The 20,630-nt window shown below is 35.9% G+C and overlaps 1 protein-coding gene and 1 non-coding gene across 8 annotated transcripts in view; both read left to right on the forward strand.

The window, feature by feature from the left end:
• Positions 1-12,519, forward strand: part of DPP10 (dipeptidyl peptidase like 10) — a 1,393,698-nt gene extending 1,381,179 nt beyond the window's left edge. For all 7 annotated transcript variants that reach the window (XM_047722550.1, XM_047722553.1, XM_047722549.1 and 4 more), the window contains 5 exons: positions 5,086-5,185; positions 5,438-5,496; positions 5,600-5,672; positions 9,769-9,842; positions 11,691-12,519. In XM_047722550.1, coding sequence (XP_047578506.1) covers positions 5,086-5,185; positions 5,438-5,496; positions 5,600-5,672; positions 9,769-9,842; positions 11,691-11,825 — 441 coding nt within the window. In that variant the 3' untranslated portion in view covers positions 11,826-12,519. The remainder of the gene's footprint in view (positions 1-5,085; positions 5,186-5,437; positions 5,497-5,599; positions 5,673-9,768; positions 9,843-11,690) is intronic.
• LOC125096590 (U6 spliceosomal RNA) lies at positions 10,576-10,686 on the forward strand. Its single transcript, XR_007126269.1, has one exon. It is a non-coding gene; the product is annotated as a U6 spliceosomal RNA (small nuclear RNA).
• Positions 12,520-20,630: the final 8,111 nt, after the last annotated feature.

Consider the following 20,630-nt stretch of genomic DNA (forward strand, 5'->3'; position numbering starts at 1 on the left):
TGGGGAATAAAATTAATCCATTCCACATTTATCCAATGTCTGTTATGTGCTTACTACTTTTCAAAGTGCTGGACATATGGCAATCACACATACACACGCACAAACTTTTTGAATTTTTAGTTTAGTGAGAAAATAAACAAAAAATATCAGTAAAGTTTATAAAATGTCAGTGATAGAACAATTAAGGAAAATTAAGCAGAGAGGGAGCCCAAGATGAAGGAAGAGATAGCAATTTCCATTTGGAAGACAGGAAAGATTTGACTAAGAAATCATGTTTGACCTCAAACAAGTGAATTTGAGAAGGCAAGAAACATGGATATCTGAGGAAGGTTTAAAAAAAAGAAAGTACAGGGGCACCTGGGTGGCTCAGTGGGTTAAAGCCTCTGCCTTCGGCTCAGGTCATGATCCCAGGGTCCTGGGATCGAGCCCCACATCGGGCTCTCTGCTCGGCAGGGAGCCTGCTTCCTCCTCTCTCTCTCTCTCTCTCTCTGCCTGCCTCTCTGCCTACTTGTGATCTCTGTCTGTCAAATAAATAAATAAAATATTTAAAAAAAAAAAAAAAAAGAAAGTACAAACATATGCATTAATATGGAAGCTTGTTAAAACTTGACTTACGGGGTGCCTGGGTGGCTCAGTCAATTAAGCATCTGCTTCTCCCTTTCCTTCTAACCCTCCACCCTGCTTGTGCTTTCTCTCTCTCTCTTTCTCACTCAAACAAAACAAAAGAAAACAAGACAAAAAACAAACAAAAAAAACTTGACTTAGGGAAGTAGTTATTACTTACACTTTTATATATTCTCAATTGAGATAGGGCTTGTTAGTGGCAGTCACTTCTAAGGTTTGAAGCTTTTAACATATATAATGTGAAGGACACAAGACAGGATTTTAAGAATTGTGATAAAATGTGATCACAAATTAAAAAGATTTAATGTGAAATAATACAAAGCAATAAATTGTGTTACTTATAATATGTGTATTATATTTTTATTTCAAATCATCGTATGCCATAAGTGATATGGTTCACAAAGAATCTTAAGTCTGAGGCTAGGAAAAACCTTTTTTAATTCTGTCAGTATTTTTTTGACTATATACATTAACTCTCAGAGTACTCAAAGTCACTTAAGGATTATCTGAAAAAACAGGGTGCATAAAAATAGAAGTTCTCAATGAAATGGTTATTACAGACCCCACCGCCAGCTCCTCTAAGTCCATCTATCTATTGGATTCAGTTTCTTCTATATGGATATACCTTTTTTAAGATGAAATATTCTCAGGAAACATTTCTATACTTTAAGTCCACTGAATAAAAAATTTTCAAAGATAAATTTGTTAAAATTGTGTAAGTAATGCTAAAATGCTATGCAAATGAAAAGGACGTAACAGTGAATGGAAAAATCTGATCACTGAGAAACCAATAAAACGACAGCATAATTGAACAGAACAGCCTATACCATTAACTGTTCTTGATCTATATCAAATAAAAAACACCCTCCAATTGACTAAGTCAATATGATCACCCACAATTTCTGGCATCCTCCCGAGGAGTTGTTTTGTAAATTAAAATCACCATCTTCTCTCTACCTAGAACTTAGATCTGATTCTTACCCTTGTCCTGGATATATTTTCTGAGAACTATTTCAAGATCTACTCTTGCATTCAGTGAGTAAATATAAAATGTTACAGAGGAAGGTGGGCAATTAAAATTTAATTTATTCTAATGCCTCCGAGTGTTGATTTTCTTTTAAAAATAGAAGTTATTTTGCTGAAATAAATCAAATTAAGGCAGCATTTGGATTAGGTTTTTGAAAGATATAGAAAGAATTCTATTCAACAGCTTTCACTATCATTAAGTCTTCAAGAGTATTTAGCTTCATTAATCTCAAATTTTCATATAAATAATAGTAAAATGCAACTCTTTGTGCACCAGCAATGATTTACAACCCTAGTTTCACTTTAAAATCACATGGAAAGCTCCACAGCCCATTCTCCACAGACTAAATTGTTTTCCAGAGCGTTATATACGTTTAAGTCTCCACTGGTCTAGGGAATGCTGGTTGAAGCTAGGGAAATGTTTGGGTAGGTACATTTGTTATATTTTTATACTGTAAGAACGTATTATTCAATAAGTGTGGGACAACAGCCTAGGTATTCCCTGGGAGTTTGTTAAAAATGCAAAATCTTGGGCCCCACCCCAGGTCTACTGAATTAGCATTAACAGGCATTTTAACAAGATTTCCAAGTGATCTGAATGAACTTTGAATCACTATTCAAGAATCTGCCTCTCCTTTGGAAGACACCACTCTACTTAGTTCCTGGGGATAATCAGACTGTGATTTATGTGAAATGGAATAAAAAATGTAATACCAATTTATTGTTTTATATCATTAAATGTGATGTACAGTTGTTCTGTGGATTGGAATATTCAGCTGTTCTCTCAAAGTAGTCAGGTTATATAAACAACCAAATCATAATAAATTGAAAGTCTGCTCTAATTCCATTGTGGAATTAGAACCAGAAAAGTTACCAACTTTTCACTGTGGGAACAGTGTTGCCCCATGGGAAATACTTGAAACCTCTTGGCTGCAACACCTTGGTCTTATCTCCATGTCAAAGAACTAGAAACAATATACTGGAAAACTCCCTTTAAGGACAGAATTTTTAGGGGCTCTCTACACTTTTGTTCTATAACAGCTATTTACTTACTTTGCAGAACTCATCCCACCCCTGCATTCTTCTGAAGGGGAGCAGAATATGCCATCCCAGAATATGCCTCTTGGCCTAAGGATTATTTTGAGCTGGTTATTTTAAGAAACAACAGACACAAGAGAAGCCTTGGGAACAGAATAGAAACTACTCTTTTGTAAGAGACGTTTACATTTATAAAAGAAATCTCCATTTGTGTCTCCCTCCTTGTACCAGGATGAGAAGGTTGAGCTAAATCATAAGAAACTTTTATTAATGGAGAAGGCACTAACTCTAAATTGGACTTAATCTGCCTAACAAAGCTTAACCTTGATTATACTTATTTTCCTGGTAACCTCCCATAACTGAGCTCTCTCAACATCTTTCTTTTGTCTTTGGCTAAACATGGTATTTAAGGTGCTGGTTTGGGCCACCTCAAGGAGTTACTCGGTTTCACTGGATATCTCTCATGTGTATGTGAGGTATTCATGTTCACAAACTTGTTTTCTCTTGATAATCTTTTATTACAAGGCATTTTAGCCAAGAACTCAGAAGGAGAGAGGGAAATTATTTTTCTTTCCTCCACTTCTTTCTTCAGATGCATTACCACTTTTAAGGCTAATGCTTCTGAATTTTGCTGACCTAAGGATATTTTTGTGTCTTGCAAAAAGAATAAGTAAAGTCACTCTGTGGTGGCTTACCTTGGTAAAGGATAGTTTTATTTCCCTCATTTACCAACTGATGAAGAAGATTTGCTCAAGCTTCTGGGTACTAGCTAAGTATTTCAGCACTGACTTAACATATGCAAGGGAAGAAAAAAAATTTCTCCCCTACTCTGAACTCTTGTCTGAGACAGAATCACAAGAGAAAAACAAAACAAAGTTAACTGACATACACACATGAAACATACCCAGGGAAAAGTGAGTAACTCTCTGAGGTGGGCTTAGAATTCAGGCTTAAATATCACCTTAATAGGAAAAGGAGAATGGGATGTAGGCGTTTTAGGAGAGTGAATGATTGTCAGGAAAGATGAATGGGCCTTCAGAAGAACAGATGAGAAGGGTGATAATTTATGACAGTCTTTCTAGGTGTGTTGTGGACTTCTAGTTACAAGAATCAATCTAGTTTCATAAAAATTCCTGGGGAGGGGACCTATGACAACTGAGTTCCTTTTGGAGGATCTGTCTTTAGGTAGATGAGTTCAGAGAAAGCCTTTTCCCACATTTGTTCTTTTCCAAGTGTTTACAGCTTAAAATAATCAATAGGTCAAAGTGGCATATTCTGCTAGTCTTCACATAGGTTCTTTCACACAGTTAAGTAATCTTAGCAATTGGGACTTTGATGTCAATCATCCTACTTTTTAAATAATGTTCCAAATAAGCATAAGTGAAATTCTGTTGTTTCTCATCTCAAGAATCTGTGAGAATAACAGATTCTTATCACATAGGACCACACTAATATCATCTGGTAATCTTTCAAAAGTAGACCTCATCATGAACCAACTGTGTCAGAAATGCTGAGGCTAAGGCCTAGGTCTTCATTTTGTTTTTAATACCTCCCAGGGTACTCTGATGTCTAGCAAGATGAAGAACATTGCCCGAAGCATGGCTAAAACTTAATTTCTAAAATGAATATATAATTCAGTAGGTAATTCCTTTAGCCCAAATCTATTAAATTGTTAAAATCTCCCCTGGAATTCTCCTGGTCAAATCATGGGCTACAAAAGAAAATTGGACATCTTAATTTATTTTTTTTAAGAATTTATAATTAAATTAGTTTAGAAGCATTGCAAGATAAATTTTGATATTTAAAATTAAATTTAAACAATAATCCAACTCATATGACTAGCAACATTATTTATCGACCTCATGTCCTTCAAATATTTAGGTGTGTGGAACTGAAAGCAGAATGTATATTTGTGATAATAGATTTTAAATATTTAATTCTCTTTTCCTAATTCTACATAACTATCATTATTGAATATTTCACTAAATATATATATATATATATATGATTTTCTGAAAATGGTACAAGATTTAATAAGTGCTATATTTCCCTAGTTTTTAATTATTTGGCGTTATTTCCAGATATACCACATGAAATCGAACAGCAAATACTGGACAATGTTGATATATAATTAATTTTATATTTTACCTAACGTTATTAAAATAGCTTGTTATATAAAAATTTAAATACTTTTCAAAATTTTCATCTGTACAAAGTGATCTTAGTGTATTCTTTTCTCAGATCTGGGACATTATAAGACATTCTGTTATGCATATTACCAAACAGTGATCAAAAGCTAAAAATATCTCCAAGGATAATTGATACAAACACACTTTCTTTCTCCCTATCTCTCTCTCTATATATACATATTTTTTGTTTGTTTGTTTGTTTTGCCAGGGGTATGGTGGCTATATAGCATCAATGATATTAAAATCAGATGAAAAGCTTTTTAAATGTGGATCAGTGATTGCACCCATCATAGACTTGAAGTTGTATGGTGAGTAGTTCCTACAGATTGACTTAATATAACATATTGATTTGTAAAAAGGAAATCCCAATGCAGAAGAGCTCAATTGAGTTCATTTATCATGTGCTATCAGAGATGTTTTCAGCTGTTAAATACTTTCCTGATTCAATCAGTTTCACTGGAGCATAACAATTAAATGTGAAATGTAGAAATTAAATAATGACATATGCTGGTCCAATGGTTTTCAGTTTATTCTTAAATTCTTGTTTTCTTGGGTCACAGCATCAGCATTTTCTGAAAAATACCTTGGTATGCCATCTCGGGAAGAAAGCACTTACCAGGTAACAAATTTAAAATAATGAAGAAAGAAGAGTTTGTTCTAAAAATTCAGTCAAATTGTAAATAGATCTATATACACATAGATATTTATACTTTCCTTTATAGGCATCCAGTGTGCTACATAATATTCATGGCTTAAAAGAAGAAAATATATTAATAATTCATGGGACTGCTGACAGTAAGTATTATATTGGCTGCTGCTCTTTATTGGGGTCTGACCCTGAACAAAGGGGTACATTTAAGAACTTGTTTACAAGCGGCCCTGTAAACTTCCTGAAGAAGACAGAAGAGGATAGTGGCACAAAGAATCCAATGTATGATAGGAAGTAAGATGAAGGATGTCAGGACCAAGAGGAAAGAATCTATAAGGCTTGATGGCAACGCCATCCAGTAAAACGTTCTGGGATGATGGAAATGTTCCGTATATGTGCTGTAGAATACTGTAGCCACCAGCCACATATGGCTCTTGAGTACTTGAAATGTGTTTAATATGATCAGGAACGGAATTTTAAATTGTTTATTTCTAATTAATTAAAAATTTAATACCCATGTATGGCTAGTTGACTATCACTGTGGTGTTATTCAGCGCACTTCAAATTGAAAGTAACTGAGAAAACAACAGGATAGCAAAAAGATTCCAGCACAGAGATAAAATTCTGATAGGATCACTCACAGTTAAAACACAAACTTTTTAAAATGCATGTTTATATCACTCCTTTTTTCATCACTTTAAACATTGGAGAGGGATGTGATATTACTAGTAATAAATATAATATATTCATGTTGAAGTATTTAGGGGTCAAAGAATATATGATACACACACATACATACATATAAATATGTATTTATATATTTATGTGATACTTTACAACAGAGGGCAGAGTATTTATAGCCCTATTCACAAGATGAGAAAAATCAATTTCAAGGAGGAAACTGATTTAACCAAGGCTATCTGGGTAGTAAGCAGAGAGTCAAAGCCTTGAATCACTATTTCCTAATATCTGAACTTGTTTTTGTTGGTCCATCCTGTCCTGCATCAGTAGTTTTACCCCATTTTACAGAGACTATAAGTAAAAAGGTCTTATAGCAAAGATAATATCAGCCCGTTAACTTAATCTTACAGCATGCCAGGTCATGATTAGAGTTTAGATCAATATTCATGTACATATATACACATATACATATATATACACATACACAGGAGATAGAGAGATGCAGATATAGATATATCTTGATACATGCATATATAGGTGAAATATATATGCACACATACTGTTTGTGTGAGTGTGTGTGTACATATGTATTATATATATATATGTGTGTGGTGTATTTCAATAAATAGGTAAATGGGAGAGAAGAGACAAAAATCCCCCTGAGGTAGAATTCCAAATTTGTGTAGGTACACACCCTCAAGGAGGCAAAGCTTAACTTTCTTTTTCCCCTATCAAAATGGGTTGCACTCAGTGATTTGCTTCTAAAGAGTATTGTGTGGGAAAGGGAAGAAAGAATACGACAGAGAAACTTGATAAATAGCATTTCAGCCAGGTGATCAAGGTTAACATCAACAGTGACAAGTCATGTTGATGGTATGCAGCCTTGATGTCACTTTATGAGAATGGTACTTTCTCTCTTGTCCCCCAAACTGATAACCTCACTCTACCCATGAGAAAAATATCAGGCAAACCCAAATGAAATGAGAAAAATTTTAACCCATACTCCTCAGAATTGTCAAGGTCCTCAAAGACAAGTCTGAAAATTTCTCGTGGATCATGAGGTTAAGGCATCATGATATCTAAATGTTTCTTTTTTTTTAACAAATGAACCATAATAATGTGAGATGTGAACAATAGTGGGAACCAGGTAAGGGATCTAAATGAGCTCTCTGTACTGTCTTTGCAACTTTTTAAAAAACCTACAACTATTATAAAATTAAAAAAAAATAGAACTTAGATGATGCCATACCTGTGTTGGATGAAACATATGTAAAAGGATAAACATTTTGATGGACATTAGAATTTTGTTCCAAGGTATTACTATCTGACATGCATACTAATAGTTATAACAAAAAGTAGAAATTAAGTAGAGTCTATTTCAGAAAATGTTCCAAAGTTTTTCATGTTATACTATCTGTTTTTCACAAAAATATTGTGCAGCAAGGGCTATTATTATCTTGTTTCAATGATTGGGAAAATAAATATTATGGAATTTATGTAACGTGACAAAAAATCACATAACCACTAATTTATAGAAAGGGGATTGGAATCTGGCATGAAGCCTCTTTTTCATTGTGCTTTGAAGTTTCAGCTGTGAGAATAAATTATATTTGAGGTTAAATTATTTCACGTCTGGCCATTACCCTAGAATATATTAGTGCTATTCAAATTTCTCTGTCAATATGTTGCAGCTATTAAGGTAAATCATGCTCTTCCTACCTCACTTAGGCATGGATCTGGTTCTTCACCTCCCTGATAAAATGCAAGCACAGGTTCAGGACTGGTCACCTCAAAGGATAAGCGTAAACACACACAAACACGTGTACACATATACACACACCTCACATGGGCTGGGTGGGTTATAGGTGCTCAATGACATAATACTACCTTTATTCATATCATTGTTGAAAACCACCAGCAAAGTAGTTCACTAAGACAATCAGACCTTTAATATTCCTGTTCTAGGAAGTAGACAAATAACAAATATCAACAGGCTTCACACCAGAAACTATACAAAAAAAAAAAAATCCCAACTATACTTTTGCACATTTATCTTTTCAGCTATATCCATGCAGACAAATGATCAAGTCCTTTTCAAACTTTTTTTTCAGTAACAAATGAGCCATATAAGGGGTCATTTTACCTTAGTCATTGCCCCAACTTATCAGCATTTCTCATAACTCACACTTATTGAGCAATTTGCAAATTTATTTAAAAGTAACATGGAAAATGTCCCATGATACACAACAGGAAGACACTGAAAGGATCTTGGGTAGATTTTGAAAAGATTGAAATGATCTTTGGAATCTTTTATTATTTGCTATATGGTAGGATTAACCAGTATCATAGCATTAGAGCAATGAAGCAGCTTAAATTAATAAGGCTGACCTAGTCTGACAATGACACTTTAAAAAGTTTACCTTAAAATTATTGACAGGGTCCTGGGTGGCTCAGTCAGTTAAGTGTCTGACTTTGGTCAGGCATGATCCCAGGGTCCTGGGATCAAGCCCAGTTATGGGCTCCCTGCTCAGCGGGGAGTCTACTTTCTTCCCTTGCTCGTGCTCTCTCTCTCACTCAAATAAATAAATAAAATCTTAAAAAAAAGTTCCTTACAGAAATTTGAAGATGCACAAAGTATAGGAATAAAAGGCTAGGCCGCATATGAGCCAAGTGCTCTACAAACAGATTGGAGTGATGCACCCAAGACTTCACAGCTACTCAGTTCTACACAACCCTTAGTTCTACAACCTGTACAACCCTGGTCTAGTGCTGAATATTTCTGAGTTTGGACCTCAGGTTCAGGCAAAGAGGGAAGCTAGAAGGAAATAGGAGCAATCAGTATGATCCACTTTAAACACTGAACCCTTCAATAATGAGATGATGACTCTAATTTCTCAACATGGTGCAGTTTTTTTCTCATTTAAAATAAAATCAGTATTATCAGAATATCAGTATCTAATGGAGACTGGGCCCCAGTAATCCTCAGAAAGGAACAGAATGATGGTCTGCTATATTACTATGCAGATAGGTACTCACTGCATTAAAATTATTATAATTGTATAATGTATGTGAGCAATTTAGAAATAATAAATGATAAAGTAAACTTAAATACTATGCTGTACAATAATAGAGCCTTAGCAATAGCTTCTGCTTCAGTTTTTTTTTATAATGTATAGTATTTTTTATAGACCTTATTAACGTTTCATCAGCATTTTATCTTACTAATTTTCAAGTCTTTTATTATTTTTTAAAGGTTTTTATTTATTTGAGATAGGGGAGAGAGAAAGAGCATGAGTGGGAGAAGGGGCAGAGGGAGAGGAAGAAGCAAACTCCTGATTGAGCAGGTAGCCTGATACAGGGCTTGATCCCAGGATCCTGGGATCAGGACCTGAGCTGAAGGCAGACACCTGAGCCACCCAGGCACCCCATGCCAGGTATCAGTCTTTTAAATGTGCAATGTATGTAAAGTATGTTAATTAATCTCTTTGAAAAAAACAATATAAAAAGTTCTAATTCTAATAAATGCAGTTGCATCAAATAATAGAATTTAATTTCTTACAGCAAAAGTCCATTTCCAGCATTCAGCAGAATTAATCAAACACCTAATAAAAGCTGGAGTGAATTATACTATGCAGGTAAGTCACTTTTTCACAAGACTATTTTCCTACCTTGGTTTTACAGTTGTGAGATATAAAACATAGTTTCTGTACTACTCCATCCCCCATGCTATTATTTTAACTGTGATTTTTAGGTACCAAAGATTGTGAGGTTTTTTTAATCCTAATTATGCTGAGAAGATAGATCAGCTCATGCTTTATGCGAACTGCAAAATCTTTCAAGAATTTCTTTTTCTTCTCAGACTTTTATTTCTATCACTAATAATGAATTGTTTTAAAAGAGACATGTTCTATTTCCCTTCTATTCTCTTCGTTTCCCCCTCACCTTCAGTCACATTTATCATAAAAGGTAGGGAAAAAAGTGGCTTGAGAAGATATTGAGAAAAAAAGGAAAGAAGAAAACATTTACATTTTTACATTCAACCACATGTAGTAAATAGTACCAAGGACTTACTTTTTAGTGGTCACTATGCTAGGTAGGTAAGACAGACTTTATACCTTTGAGGACTTTCAGTCCGAGGGAAGAGTCACAGAAGGCGGGGGGGGGGGGGGGGGGGGGAGCAATTTTCAATCTCAGCATTTGAAAGAACCAAAAGTCATTCAACATATCCATAAGCACAGGTACCAGGGTTAGGATGATGAACGAAGATGATGTTGAGATAAACAGATGATAGATAATGCCACAAACAATGTAAAGGAGTAGGGGCTTTATTTAGATCACTGAGGCACTGCTTAAAAACTTTATCCCCAGGTGCTTGCTTTGGCAGCACAGACTCTAAAACTGGAATGAAACAGAGAAGGGTAGGTAGCATGGCCCCTGTGCAATGATGACACACAAATTTGTGAAATGTTCCACATTTTTTGTATGGAACTATTCATTGACAGTGTTGTACATCTGAAACTAATAGAACACTCACGGTGTGTTAACTGGAATTAAAGAGTTTAAAAAAGAATTAAAAAAATAAAAAGTAAGTAAAAGTTGCTATCAGCTTAATAGCAAAAAATACAAATGAAAAAAATTAAAGAAATAAAAACTTTATACTCAGGAATTGACAAATATCTGTATTTGTAATTTTAGAAAAATTATTCATGCCATTTTTATTAGAGGGGACACTGTCAAATTAAAACTTATACCAAACAAGGTTAAACAGACAAGGCAGGCTTTACTTAAGACAACTGTAATAGGAGAGAACAACTAAATTCTGTTGAAACATTGGGCTGGGGAGTTTATAGTAACTGGGGAGGTAGAAATCACAGGTCATCTGTGTTGGGTAGTTCACCCTACCAAAAGAAAAGTAAACTTTCTGTTTATGATAGGGGGTAGTTTTACAACTTGGAGCAAGAGTTCTACCCTCCTACAGAGACAGGGCTGCTCTCTCCTACAATTTTTACATTTCAGAGAGATGGTTTTTAGATCCGTGAGAAAGAGCTTTCCTGAACTATAGAACTGGCAAGACTGGAAGAAGATTTACACACAAAAGGGCAGAGAATTTACAATCCCAAATTTTCTAAAACAGATCTAAGAAAAGGAAGGTCAAGGCCCTAGAGTCAGGAAGAAATGCTTCTCAAGTTTAGTCAAATTAAGGGGAATATTAATGCTGTCCTGGCCAACAGGAACATAGAAAGCTCTACTTTTTCTGACCAATGAGTTTTAATTTTAATACATAAAAAACGTAGCTTGTCTCAATTACTAAGATTATAATTGAGAAACAAGAGAAAAGTTTAGCACAAAGAACCCAGAGTTATATTAGGTCAGATTTTGGTCAGATACTACTTTCCAAAGTTCCCTTGCCACTGGGGCTGAAGGAATGCTGAAGGACAGTGTCTGTTTTGGTAACTTGATCTTTTTCCCCCACAATATCTTAGGTCTATCCAGATGAAGGACATAATGTGTCTGAGAAGAGCAAGTATCATCTCTACAGCACAATCCTCAGATTCTTCAGTGATTGTTTAAAGGAAGAAATCCCTGTGTTACCGCAGGAACCAGAAGAAGATGAATAATGGACCCTATTTATATAGAACTGAAGGGGATCTTGAGGCTCAATGAAACCTAACCAAGAGACTGTAATATTGTACATGCTCCAGAATTTCAAGGGCAGCTTAAGGAGATGACACTGGAACAGCACACTCAGAGACTATGAACTAGAATTTGCATACAGATGTCCAAGTCTACTGTGTTACCAAGAGTGCAGAACCTGTTTCTTTGTGTAAGAAAGGTCAAAGGGTTGGTTTCCTGGGAGAAATTAGTTTTGCATTAAAGTAGGAGTAGTGCATGTTTTCTTCTGTTATCCCCCAATTTGTTCTGTAACTAGTTGCCCTCATTTTAATTTCAGTGGCCACCTGGATCATCTTTGCATATGATGCATACTTATCAGTACCACATCCCTGATCTCTGATGGCTGAGCTGCAGCCTTACACCTTACTGTATCTTTACAATAAGTGCAATTCCTTCATTGTCTATTATTATGCTTAAGAAAATATTCAGTTAATAAAAAACAGAGTATTTTATGTAATTTGTTTATAAAAAGACATTATTAAATGGGTCAAAGGTCATGTAGAAATATGGATTTCAGCATCTTCCAAAGTTCAGCCAGTTATCAGTAGATACAGTATCTTTAAATCAACACACGAGTGTATGTCTCACAATATATAGACACGTGTGCATATACTGTCAATAAGTCTATCTTTACAATTATTCATGCTACAAAGGATAAACTTCTGATGAATTAGAAGAGATGCTCTTTTACAGGCTATAATGGATACTTTGTTTAATGAGCCAAAAATGATGAAACATTTTTTCCAATTCAGATTCTAGCTATTGCTTTCCTATAAATGTTTGGGTTGTGTTTGGTATTGTTTTTAGTGGTTAATAGTTTTCTAGTTGCGATTTAATTTTTTGAATATGATACCTTGTCACATGTAAATTAGATACTTAAATATTAAATTATAGTTTCTGATAAAGAAATTTTGTTAACAATGCAATGCCACTGAGTGCTATTTTGCTCTTTTGGTGGAGAAGGCTTTTTTTTAAAACACTTGGTCCTTTTACTTCTCTCTCTCAATGCAGAATCAATTCTCATTTTCATTGTAAAAGCAAAGACCTGGATTATTTCGTTTGCCACTTCCTATTTAGTATTCTGTGCCTGCCCACTTCATCTGTTACTGTTTAATTTAAATCCTTCTGGTGAGAATTAGAAATGAAATATTTTTTATTCATTGGCCAAAAAAGTTCACAAACAGCAGTGTTTGCTATTTGAGTTGAAGGCACAAATGCATTAATTCCTGTGCTGTATTGACTTGCAGTAGTAAGTAACTGAGAGTGTAAAATAAACTTGACTGTATAAAGTCAAATTTAAGTTATGAGAATATTAAATTTGGTGACTAAAATCACTTTGGTGACTTAAGGGATCTTCCAGAAGATGTCTGAAAGTCTGTAATCAAGCTTAGAAGTTTAGATAAACCTAGGCACTGTACTGTGTTTTTGTGGTTTTTCTCAAATTCCTTAGGACAGGCTGGATTCTCATGATATCAAGACACCAGGAGGAAACTCAAAAATGTCACAGAACTGCTCAGTAACTCTCCCATTTTCTTAAAGGATCAACCTCCAGATCTGGGTATTTGGAAGTGTATAAATTGTTTTTTGGATATTCAACTTAACTTCTGGATGCTTTGGAATTGTGTCTTCACTGCTCCGCTGGTTTCAGTTTAAAATGGGAAAGGCTCACTTTTCTGAGAGACCCATTTCAGGTCTTTTTCAAGAATAGTAAACACATTTTTAAAAAAATAAGTTTAATGTTTAAAAGGAAAGTTTTGCCTATTTTATTAAGATGGAAATTTCTTTTTAGGCTGATCTGAAGTCCAACTGAAGCTTTTTAATCAATATTTTAAATTTCAACCACTAGAATTTTTTATGATGCAAATAATTATGTTGTCTGAAAGATGTGGTTTTATTGAATGTCTATTTGAGCAACATTTTAAAAGTATTTACCTCTTACTGTTCTTCATTTCTCTTGTTTTATTACTATTATCAATGTTTATCTATTTTTCAATTAATTTAATACAGTTTCTAATGTGAAAGACATTTGTCTGGAACACACTTTCACCTTAAAGGCTAGATGGACCTCAAATGAAGACACACTGTTTTAATAGGAAGGTGGAAATTTTTCATCTCCATGATTCTTTCAGTTTTAATAATTTCATTGGGCCACTTTAGAAAAAGGAATGCTCACCAACACAGACACCAACTATTAAAGGAATCATGTAACTGAACTTTCTCCTTATACATTTGCCTTTGGTTATAATCCAACTATTTCACATGAATTTGTGCATTCTGAGAGTTTCCTAGAACTCCAGCAGCAAGCTTTTCAAGTGTGATTTACCCTTTAAAGTTAAAAAGCTCAAGATAAAATAAAAAATTCTATAAAACAGGTAAGAAGTATCAAATCATCCATAGAGGGCGCCTGGGTGGCTCAGTGGGTTAAGCCGCTGCCTTCGGCTCAGGTCATGATCCCAGGTCCTGGGTTCGAGCCCCACATCGGGCTTTCTGCTCAGCAGGGAGCCTGCTTCCTCCTCTCTCTCTGCCTGCCTCTCTGCCTACTTGTGATTTCTCTCTGTCAAATAAATAAATAAAATCTAAAAAAAAAAAAAAATCATCCATAGAGATAAACACATAACCTTTTGAAACTATTTTAAAACAGAATAGTTTTTTTTTTTTTTTTTTTTTTTTAATGTTCATTGCCTCCATTGAGGGCTCTAATTCAACAGCTAGAGACTAAGGAGACCATGGGATCTCTCTGAGTTTCCTAGGAGCTAAAGGAAGGCGCTCTTCAAAACCTGGGTCTCAAAAGCAAACAAAACCATGGGTCTCAGTTCACCCTGACAAGAGTGTCTTTTCTGACTGGATGTTCAGTAGAGAAATTACTGTAGAGGGTCTTGCACATTCCACTTCTAGATCTACTAGAATGGGGTGACCTGAACATTGGTCTCTACCACACATGGAATTATTTAAGCACTGTCCTTAAGTGGTAGGCTTTGAAACAGAACAATCTGGGACTGAATTGCTTTTAAGTTTTAAAGGTCACTGAGGGCACATGGCTTGCATAAAGAATTATGTATGGGATACCTCATGTCCCTCCTCAAATTCTTTCACCATCTTCATATTGTACAGCAACAAGCAGTACATAAATAAAACCTGACCCTCAGGCTGCACTCTCACTTTCTGTTCTGGGGATGATCTGACATAATGTTAGCTCTCTACTGGAACCAACACTCATCACTTTTGCATTACACAAGGATGTTAACAGCCACACTGAAACCCAGTTAATGGAAGACAGGAGCCATTGAGTAAATGTTCCCCAATTTTATTTTTTTAAGATTTTATTTATTTAACAGAGAGAAAGAGAGTATAAGCGGGGAACAGCAGGCAGAGGGAGAAGCAGGGTCCCCACTGAACAAGGAGCCTTATGTGGGACTCGATCCCAGGACTCTGGCACCATGACCTGAGCCTAAGGCAGACATTTAATTCATTAAGCCACCCAGGTGTCACCCCCATTTTCTTTCCTTAGATGTTCAACATGGTCCTTAGAAGGCCCCATGAGACTCAGCTGCCCATAGCTGCACACTGCTCTGTTTCCTCCCTTCCCCATTCCACTTGGCTCAGTTCTTCACTCGTTATTTCCTAGAATTAGTTCTCAAAATACAAATACATCAGGCCCTACTTTCTGCAGAAAACTTTTTGCCCACAAGAGTTTACCACTGTGAAAACTGTAGGATGAACAAACATGAGACTAAAGAAATGCTTCCTTTTCAGTTTAGAGTAAGTTGCTTTTACATAAAATTTCCTGGATGCTTACTAAGCACCAAACATGTACTAAATGCTCTACTACATTATCAAATTAAACGTCTCAACATGCCCTGATACCCATTTTACAGATAAGAAAATGAAGTCTCAGAGGAGTAGGTAAGGCACCCACATTTATATAACGAATGAATGAATAGACTAAAACCTAGCTCTAGCCATCTGAGAAGCCCCTGTTCTCAGCCATTCTGCTCTACAGAAGTAGGAAACGTTTCATCTGAGAAAGGATTCTGAATATTTAAATATACAGTTCCAGATATTTTTGAGAATGATTTGATGACAATAACACTGAATAACACTGAAAGGTAAATGACAGGCTCATGTATCACTATACCTGTATTTGAAGCTACATGGATTCCCTGATGTGGAGGACTTCTTTCTTTTTGACTAAAGATATGCAAGAATTATTCCCATCTGTGGAAACCCTTTCCCAGAAGACAATGTGTATGCCTAGGATATCATTAGTAAAATCCCCTACCCTGACATTATGCCAAGAACATTCCAAAATCATTCCAAGGGGCATTCAAAACATTATGTTGATCAAAGTACCTAGGCCTGTAAACATGAAAACTCTGCCTAGTCTTTAAACGTTAAAATCCAGAAAGCGCATTGCAACATTTAGAGCCATAACTGGCATCCACAATCCTATTTGCAATCTGATTTAGAAATATTGCATTACCTCCCACTTTTCTATTACTATAGGAAATAGATTTTGTTTACCACTGACCAATTCTGCTAACAAGTCATTTCATTTGGCAAATTCCAGCAATTTTGGAGAATGTAAATTAAAAATCCTCTTTCTCATCAAAGGCAAGGCAGATTAAAAAAAAAGTCATATCAAAGTACAATTTGATTATTTTTCTTTCAGACTTCCAATTAAGCTTAAGATAGTCTGATACAAGTATCACAGCCTTTGAAACAGCAGCTTGAGTATCTAGGCTGATTATCACAATCTGTCTTCTATCAGACTTAGCACCATTTTAACTAAGTAATCTTTGGCATGAGTGAAACTTAACAATACAGAAGTCCAAAATCATCAATAGAAGAGGAACTCACATATGCTCAACATCTAGGCTTTCTGTCATATCATCTCAGTGAATGCCCAAACCAACCATGGGAGACAGATGATTGTTTCCTGATGAAATTGAGATTCAGAGAGGTTAAACTATTTTCCACAGAGTCACCCAGTTTGTAAATGATAGAACCAGGATTTGAACACAGACCATGATGACCTCAAAGTCCTCACATGTGATAATCCTATCTATAAATTTTTTAGCTGATAAATTCTCAAGGTTCGTCATGCATATCTTTAGGTGGAATTAAACTTCCAAGTCCCTCACTTTTCAGTGTTGCCACTTAGTATGTATCTAACTTCAAGGAACAACACAAACTTAAAAGTGGCTTAAATATGTGTGACCCAATATGTAGGCAGTTTGGGTATCATCTGAGAGTTTGTGAGAAATACAGACTCTTAGGCACCACCCAGGCCCTCCTGAATCGGAAACAATTCTAACAAATCCTCAAATGATTTGTATGCACATAAAGTTTAACGAGCACTGGCTTAAAGGACAAGAACTTTTACTCACATCACAGGAGACTAAAGTTTTGTACTTCTAGGGACAGTTTAATAGATCAGTTTATTTGACCCCTTCATTAGTTTTAAGATAACCCCAACCGCCCCATGCCATAGGTCCTTTCACAGCAACATCCCAGGATAGATAGGCAAAGAGTAACCAAGTTTTTATCAGGAAAGGTAACTTTATCCAGAAGTCTTAAGCAAAAATCCTTTCAAATCCTTTCATCCAGCCTTTGACTGTAAGCCTCTATTGTAGAGGTATGGCAGCCTAGGAAGTTACATATCTGAAATTGCAATCTTCTTAGTGAAGGTATAGTAAATAAGAATGTAAGAACAAGGAGAAGGGCTGTAAGATAGGTGCCCAGTGTATGGCTCTGAAGAGATAGGTAAATCCTACCAAATGCAATAGGAGCCTAAATGCTGACATTTTCCGTAGACAGCTTGAGGCACTGAGCAGTGAGGATGGGGAGGGGGGGGGTATTTACACAGATCCTTTTTTTCCAGGTGTCTCACTCTTCCTCCTGTAAGATGCCCCCAAATCTGCTCCACCCTCTGTTCCAAAGAGTTGGTACACTTTTCCCTAGCTGACATTTTCTCTTTTCACCTTTGGTCTTCATTATAGACATAGTTTTTAGGGCAGGCAGGCATTTTGAAATTTGATTGCTGTGCTAACAGTCCCATTTTGCAGGCTTTATTTGCTCGAACACGATTTATGATGCCTTGATTATCTCCGTATGGCCTGAATTGCTAGTCACACCATTAATTCTCCTGATTGATGGATTACATAAGGCATATCCCAATGGGAAAGGCAGAAGAAACACAGGTAACACGGCCTCCCCATTCATATGCACTTTTTTTTTTTTTTTTGACAGAGAGAGATCACAAGTAGACAGAGAGGCAGGCAGAGAGAGAGAGAGAGAGAGAGAGAGAGAGAGAGGGAAGCAGGCTCCCTGCTGAGCCGAGAGCCCGATGCGGGACTCGATCCCAGGACCCTGAGATCATGACCTGAGCCGAAGGCAGCGGCTTAACCCACTGAGCCACCCAGGCGCCCTCATATGCACTTTTAATGGGAGTAATTGTCATTAGATTCCAACTCTCGATCCCTTTAGGACACCATGTGTGACTTTTAATGATCTGTATGATGTAATTGGATTTTGAGCCTCTGGGGAGAACAAGTTGTAAATTCTGCCACCCAGGATAAAAGGTAAATTTCAACTTCAAGGTTGACTTCAAATCATGTATTAACTAAGAGATACTTTGTGCCTACTATGTGCCAGGCGCTGAGCTGTTTGATAGAACATCAGGATCCTTTTTTTAAAAAAAATACTTAATTTAATTAACATGTCAAATGTATAAATGGGCATTTTAGTTCAAATGTTATAGCTAGAGGAGTCATCATTCACTAGAAAGTATAACATATTCAATCATGTCTTGACTTTCATTGAATCATTTGTAATGCTCCCTTATGGTCTATGCAATTCCCTTGGACCTGCTCCCTTTGAATAATCATCCCATAATGAATTTACTGTTTTGTTTTTTTTTTTCTAAGTCAAAAGGACTCCACAGCCCATCGTCACACGGGATAGCAGTGGGTCTGTATGCAGCTACCTATCCCACTATCAATTTAGGGAATTTCGTAGCAAAGCCTTGCTATTTCTTTACAATTGTTTCTCAATCCAAATAACACCCAAAAGAGGGACAGTGATTAAAAAAAAAACAAAACAAAACTGGGTTAAGTTTAATTTTCTTATTTTGTGGTGTGCTAGCTTTGTTTTAACTAAAGGAAAGAATTCATATCCTATGGAAAGATTAAATATTGCCAAAGAATAAAAATAATAAATAAAATTACCTACTGCCCTAGCTCACCACCTGCCTTAGGATTTCAGTTGAGTGTTTATTCAGCTTCCCCTCTCCCCCAAATTGATAGGTGTTAGTAAAAGGAGTTAAAAAATCTGGTGTGTGAAATTATATTTTTTACCTTCAGCTGGATGCTATATAATATTTGATATTATAATTAAAATTTTCTTTATCCTCATTCACTTTGTCAAATTCTAATATATCTCCCAATTATTTTGAGTTCTTCTCAAAACCTACATTCTCTCATTATTCCATGTCATTGAATATAATGCCTCATTCATGTATACTTTTTATGTGTGATTTATATTATACCCTAGCCTGTTTGTAATTTGCTAAGGAAATATAAAGGTAATAATAATAATGAACATGAACTCATTGTTAACTCATTAATTCATTGCTTAATTTGTACCAGGACCCAGTGAAGCTACCTCAGCCCTTCTTGGGCAACCTAGCCATCTTTAAACTTTAGCAAATAACCTTAGCCCCCATGATTCATTAACTAACCCTTCTTTGTATATCTGTACTTTATGCATTCTTTCATAGAAAAAACACAGAACTTCCACGCCAAACAAAACCCAGACCACTTACAGAATCCCTGGGCACTAAGGGACCAGACTCCCTTGCACAACCCCCAGGCACTAAAGGATCAGACCCCTTTGCACAACTTTCGAGCACTGGGTTAACATCTGTAGCTGCCACTATCGAGACTGTAGGAAATAAAGAAATATTATGACGACTGCACTCCCTTTACTGATTAACTGCCTTAAATCCCCTTAAAAATCCCTAACTCTAGACAGCTTGGAGTTGGCCTTTGGCTAAGAGTCTACATCTCCCCAGGTTGCCGGCTTCCTGAGTAAAGCTCACATTCCTTTCCAATCAAGACTCATCTCTTAGGTAATGGATTTTCTAGAGACCAGAAGCTGAACTTGAGTTTCAGTAACACCAGGATAAGCTCATTAACAGATTTATTTATTTCACCTTTAAAGTGGCTGCGGGAATTAAGTACAATCACCATCCCAATTTTTATATATGGAAACTGTAAGCTTAATAAAGTTGAGTTACTGAAAGCCAATGGATTAGTCACAGTAACACACACTAATTAGTGCAATGAAAGAAAATGTTAAATAAATAAAGCTTTCTCACTCACATGATGTCATATATGGGCAGGTGTCATATATATGGTTTTACTCTCACCTGTTATCTGAAACACATGTCTCCCAGCTGTAACCTCAAGGTTGAAGGAGACACCCAATAGAAGCTTTCACTGCCATCTCTTTGAAGTGATACCCATCACATTGGCATGTAGTTTGTTTTTCTTAACAGCTCTCAGTGTCCAACCTAATAGCAAAGAGATTCAAACATTCAGGGAAATAAATGTAGCATTTAGGGAGTGCTAACTATCACTGGCTCAGTCCAAGATTCTGAACATCATACATTTCAAGGACTCCTTTGATTTTCCCCATACACTGAACACAATGGACTCCACCCTAAAAGACATAACCCCAATCCTTTCCCG

Source organism: Lutra lutra, chromosome 3 (genome assembly GCF_902655055.1).
Source record: "Lutra lutra chromosome 3, mLutLut1.2, whole genome shotgun sequence".
NCBI lineage: Eukaryota > Metazoa > Chordata > Mammalia > Carnivora > Mustelidae > Lutra > Lutra lutra.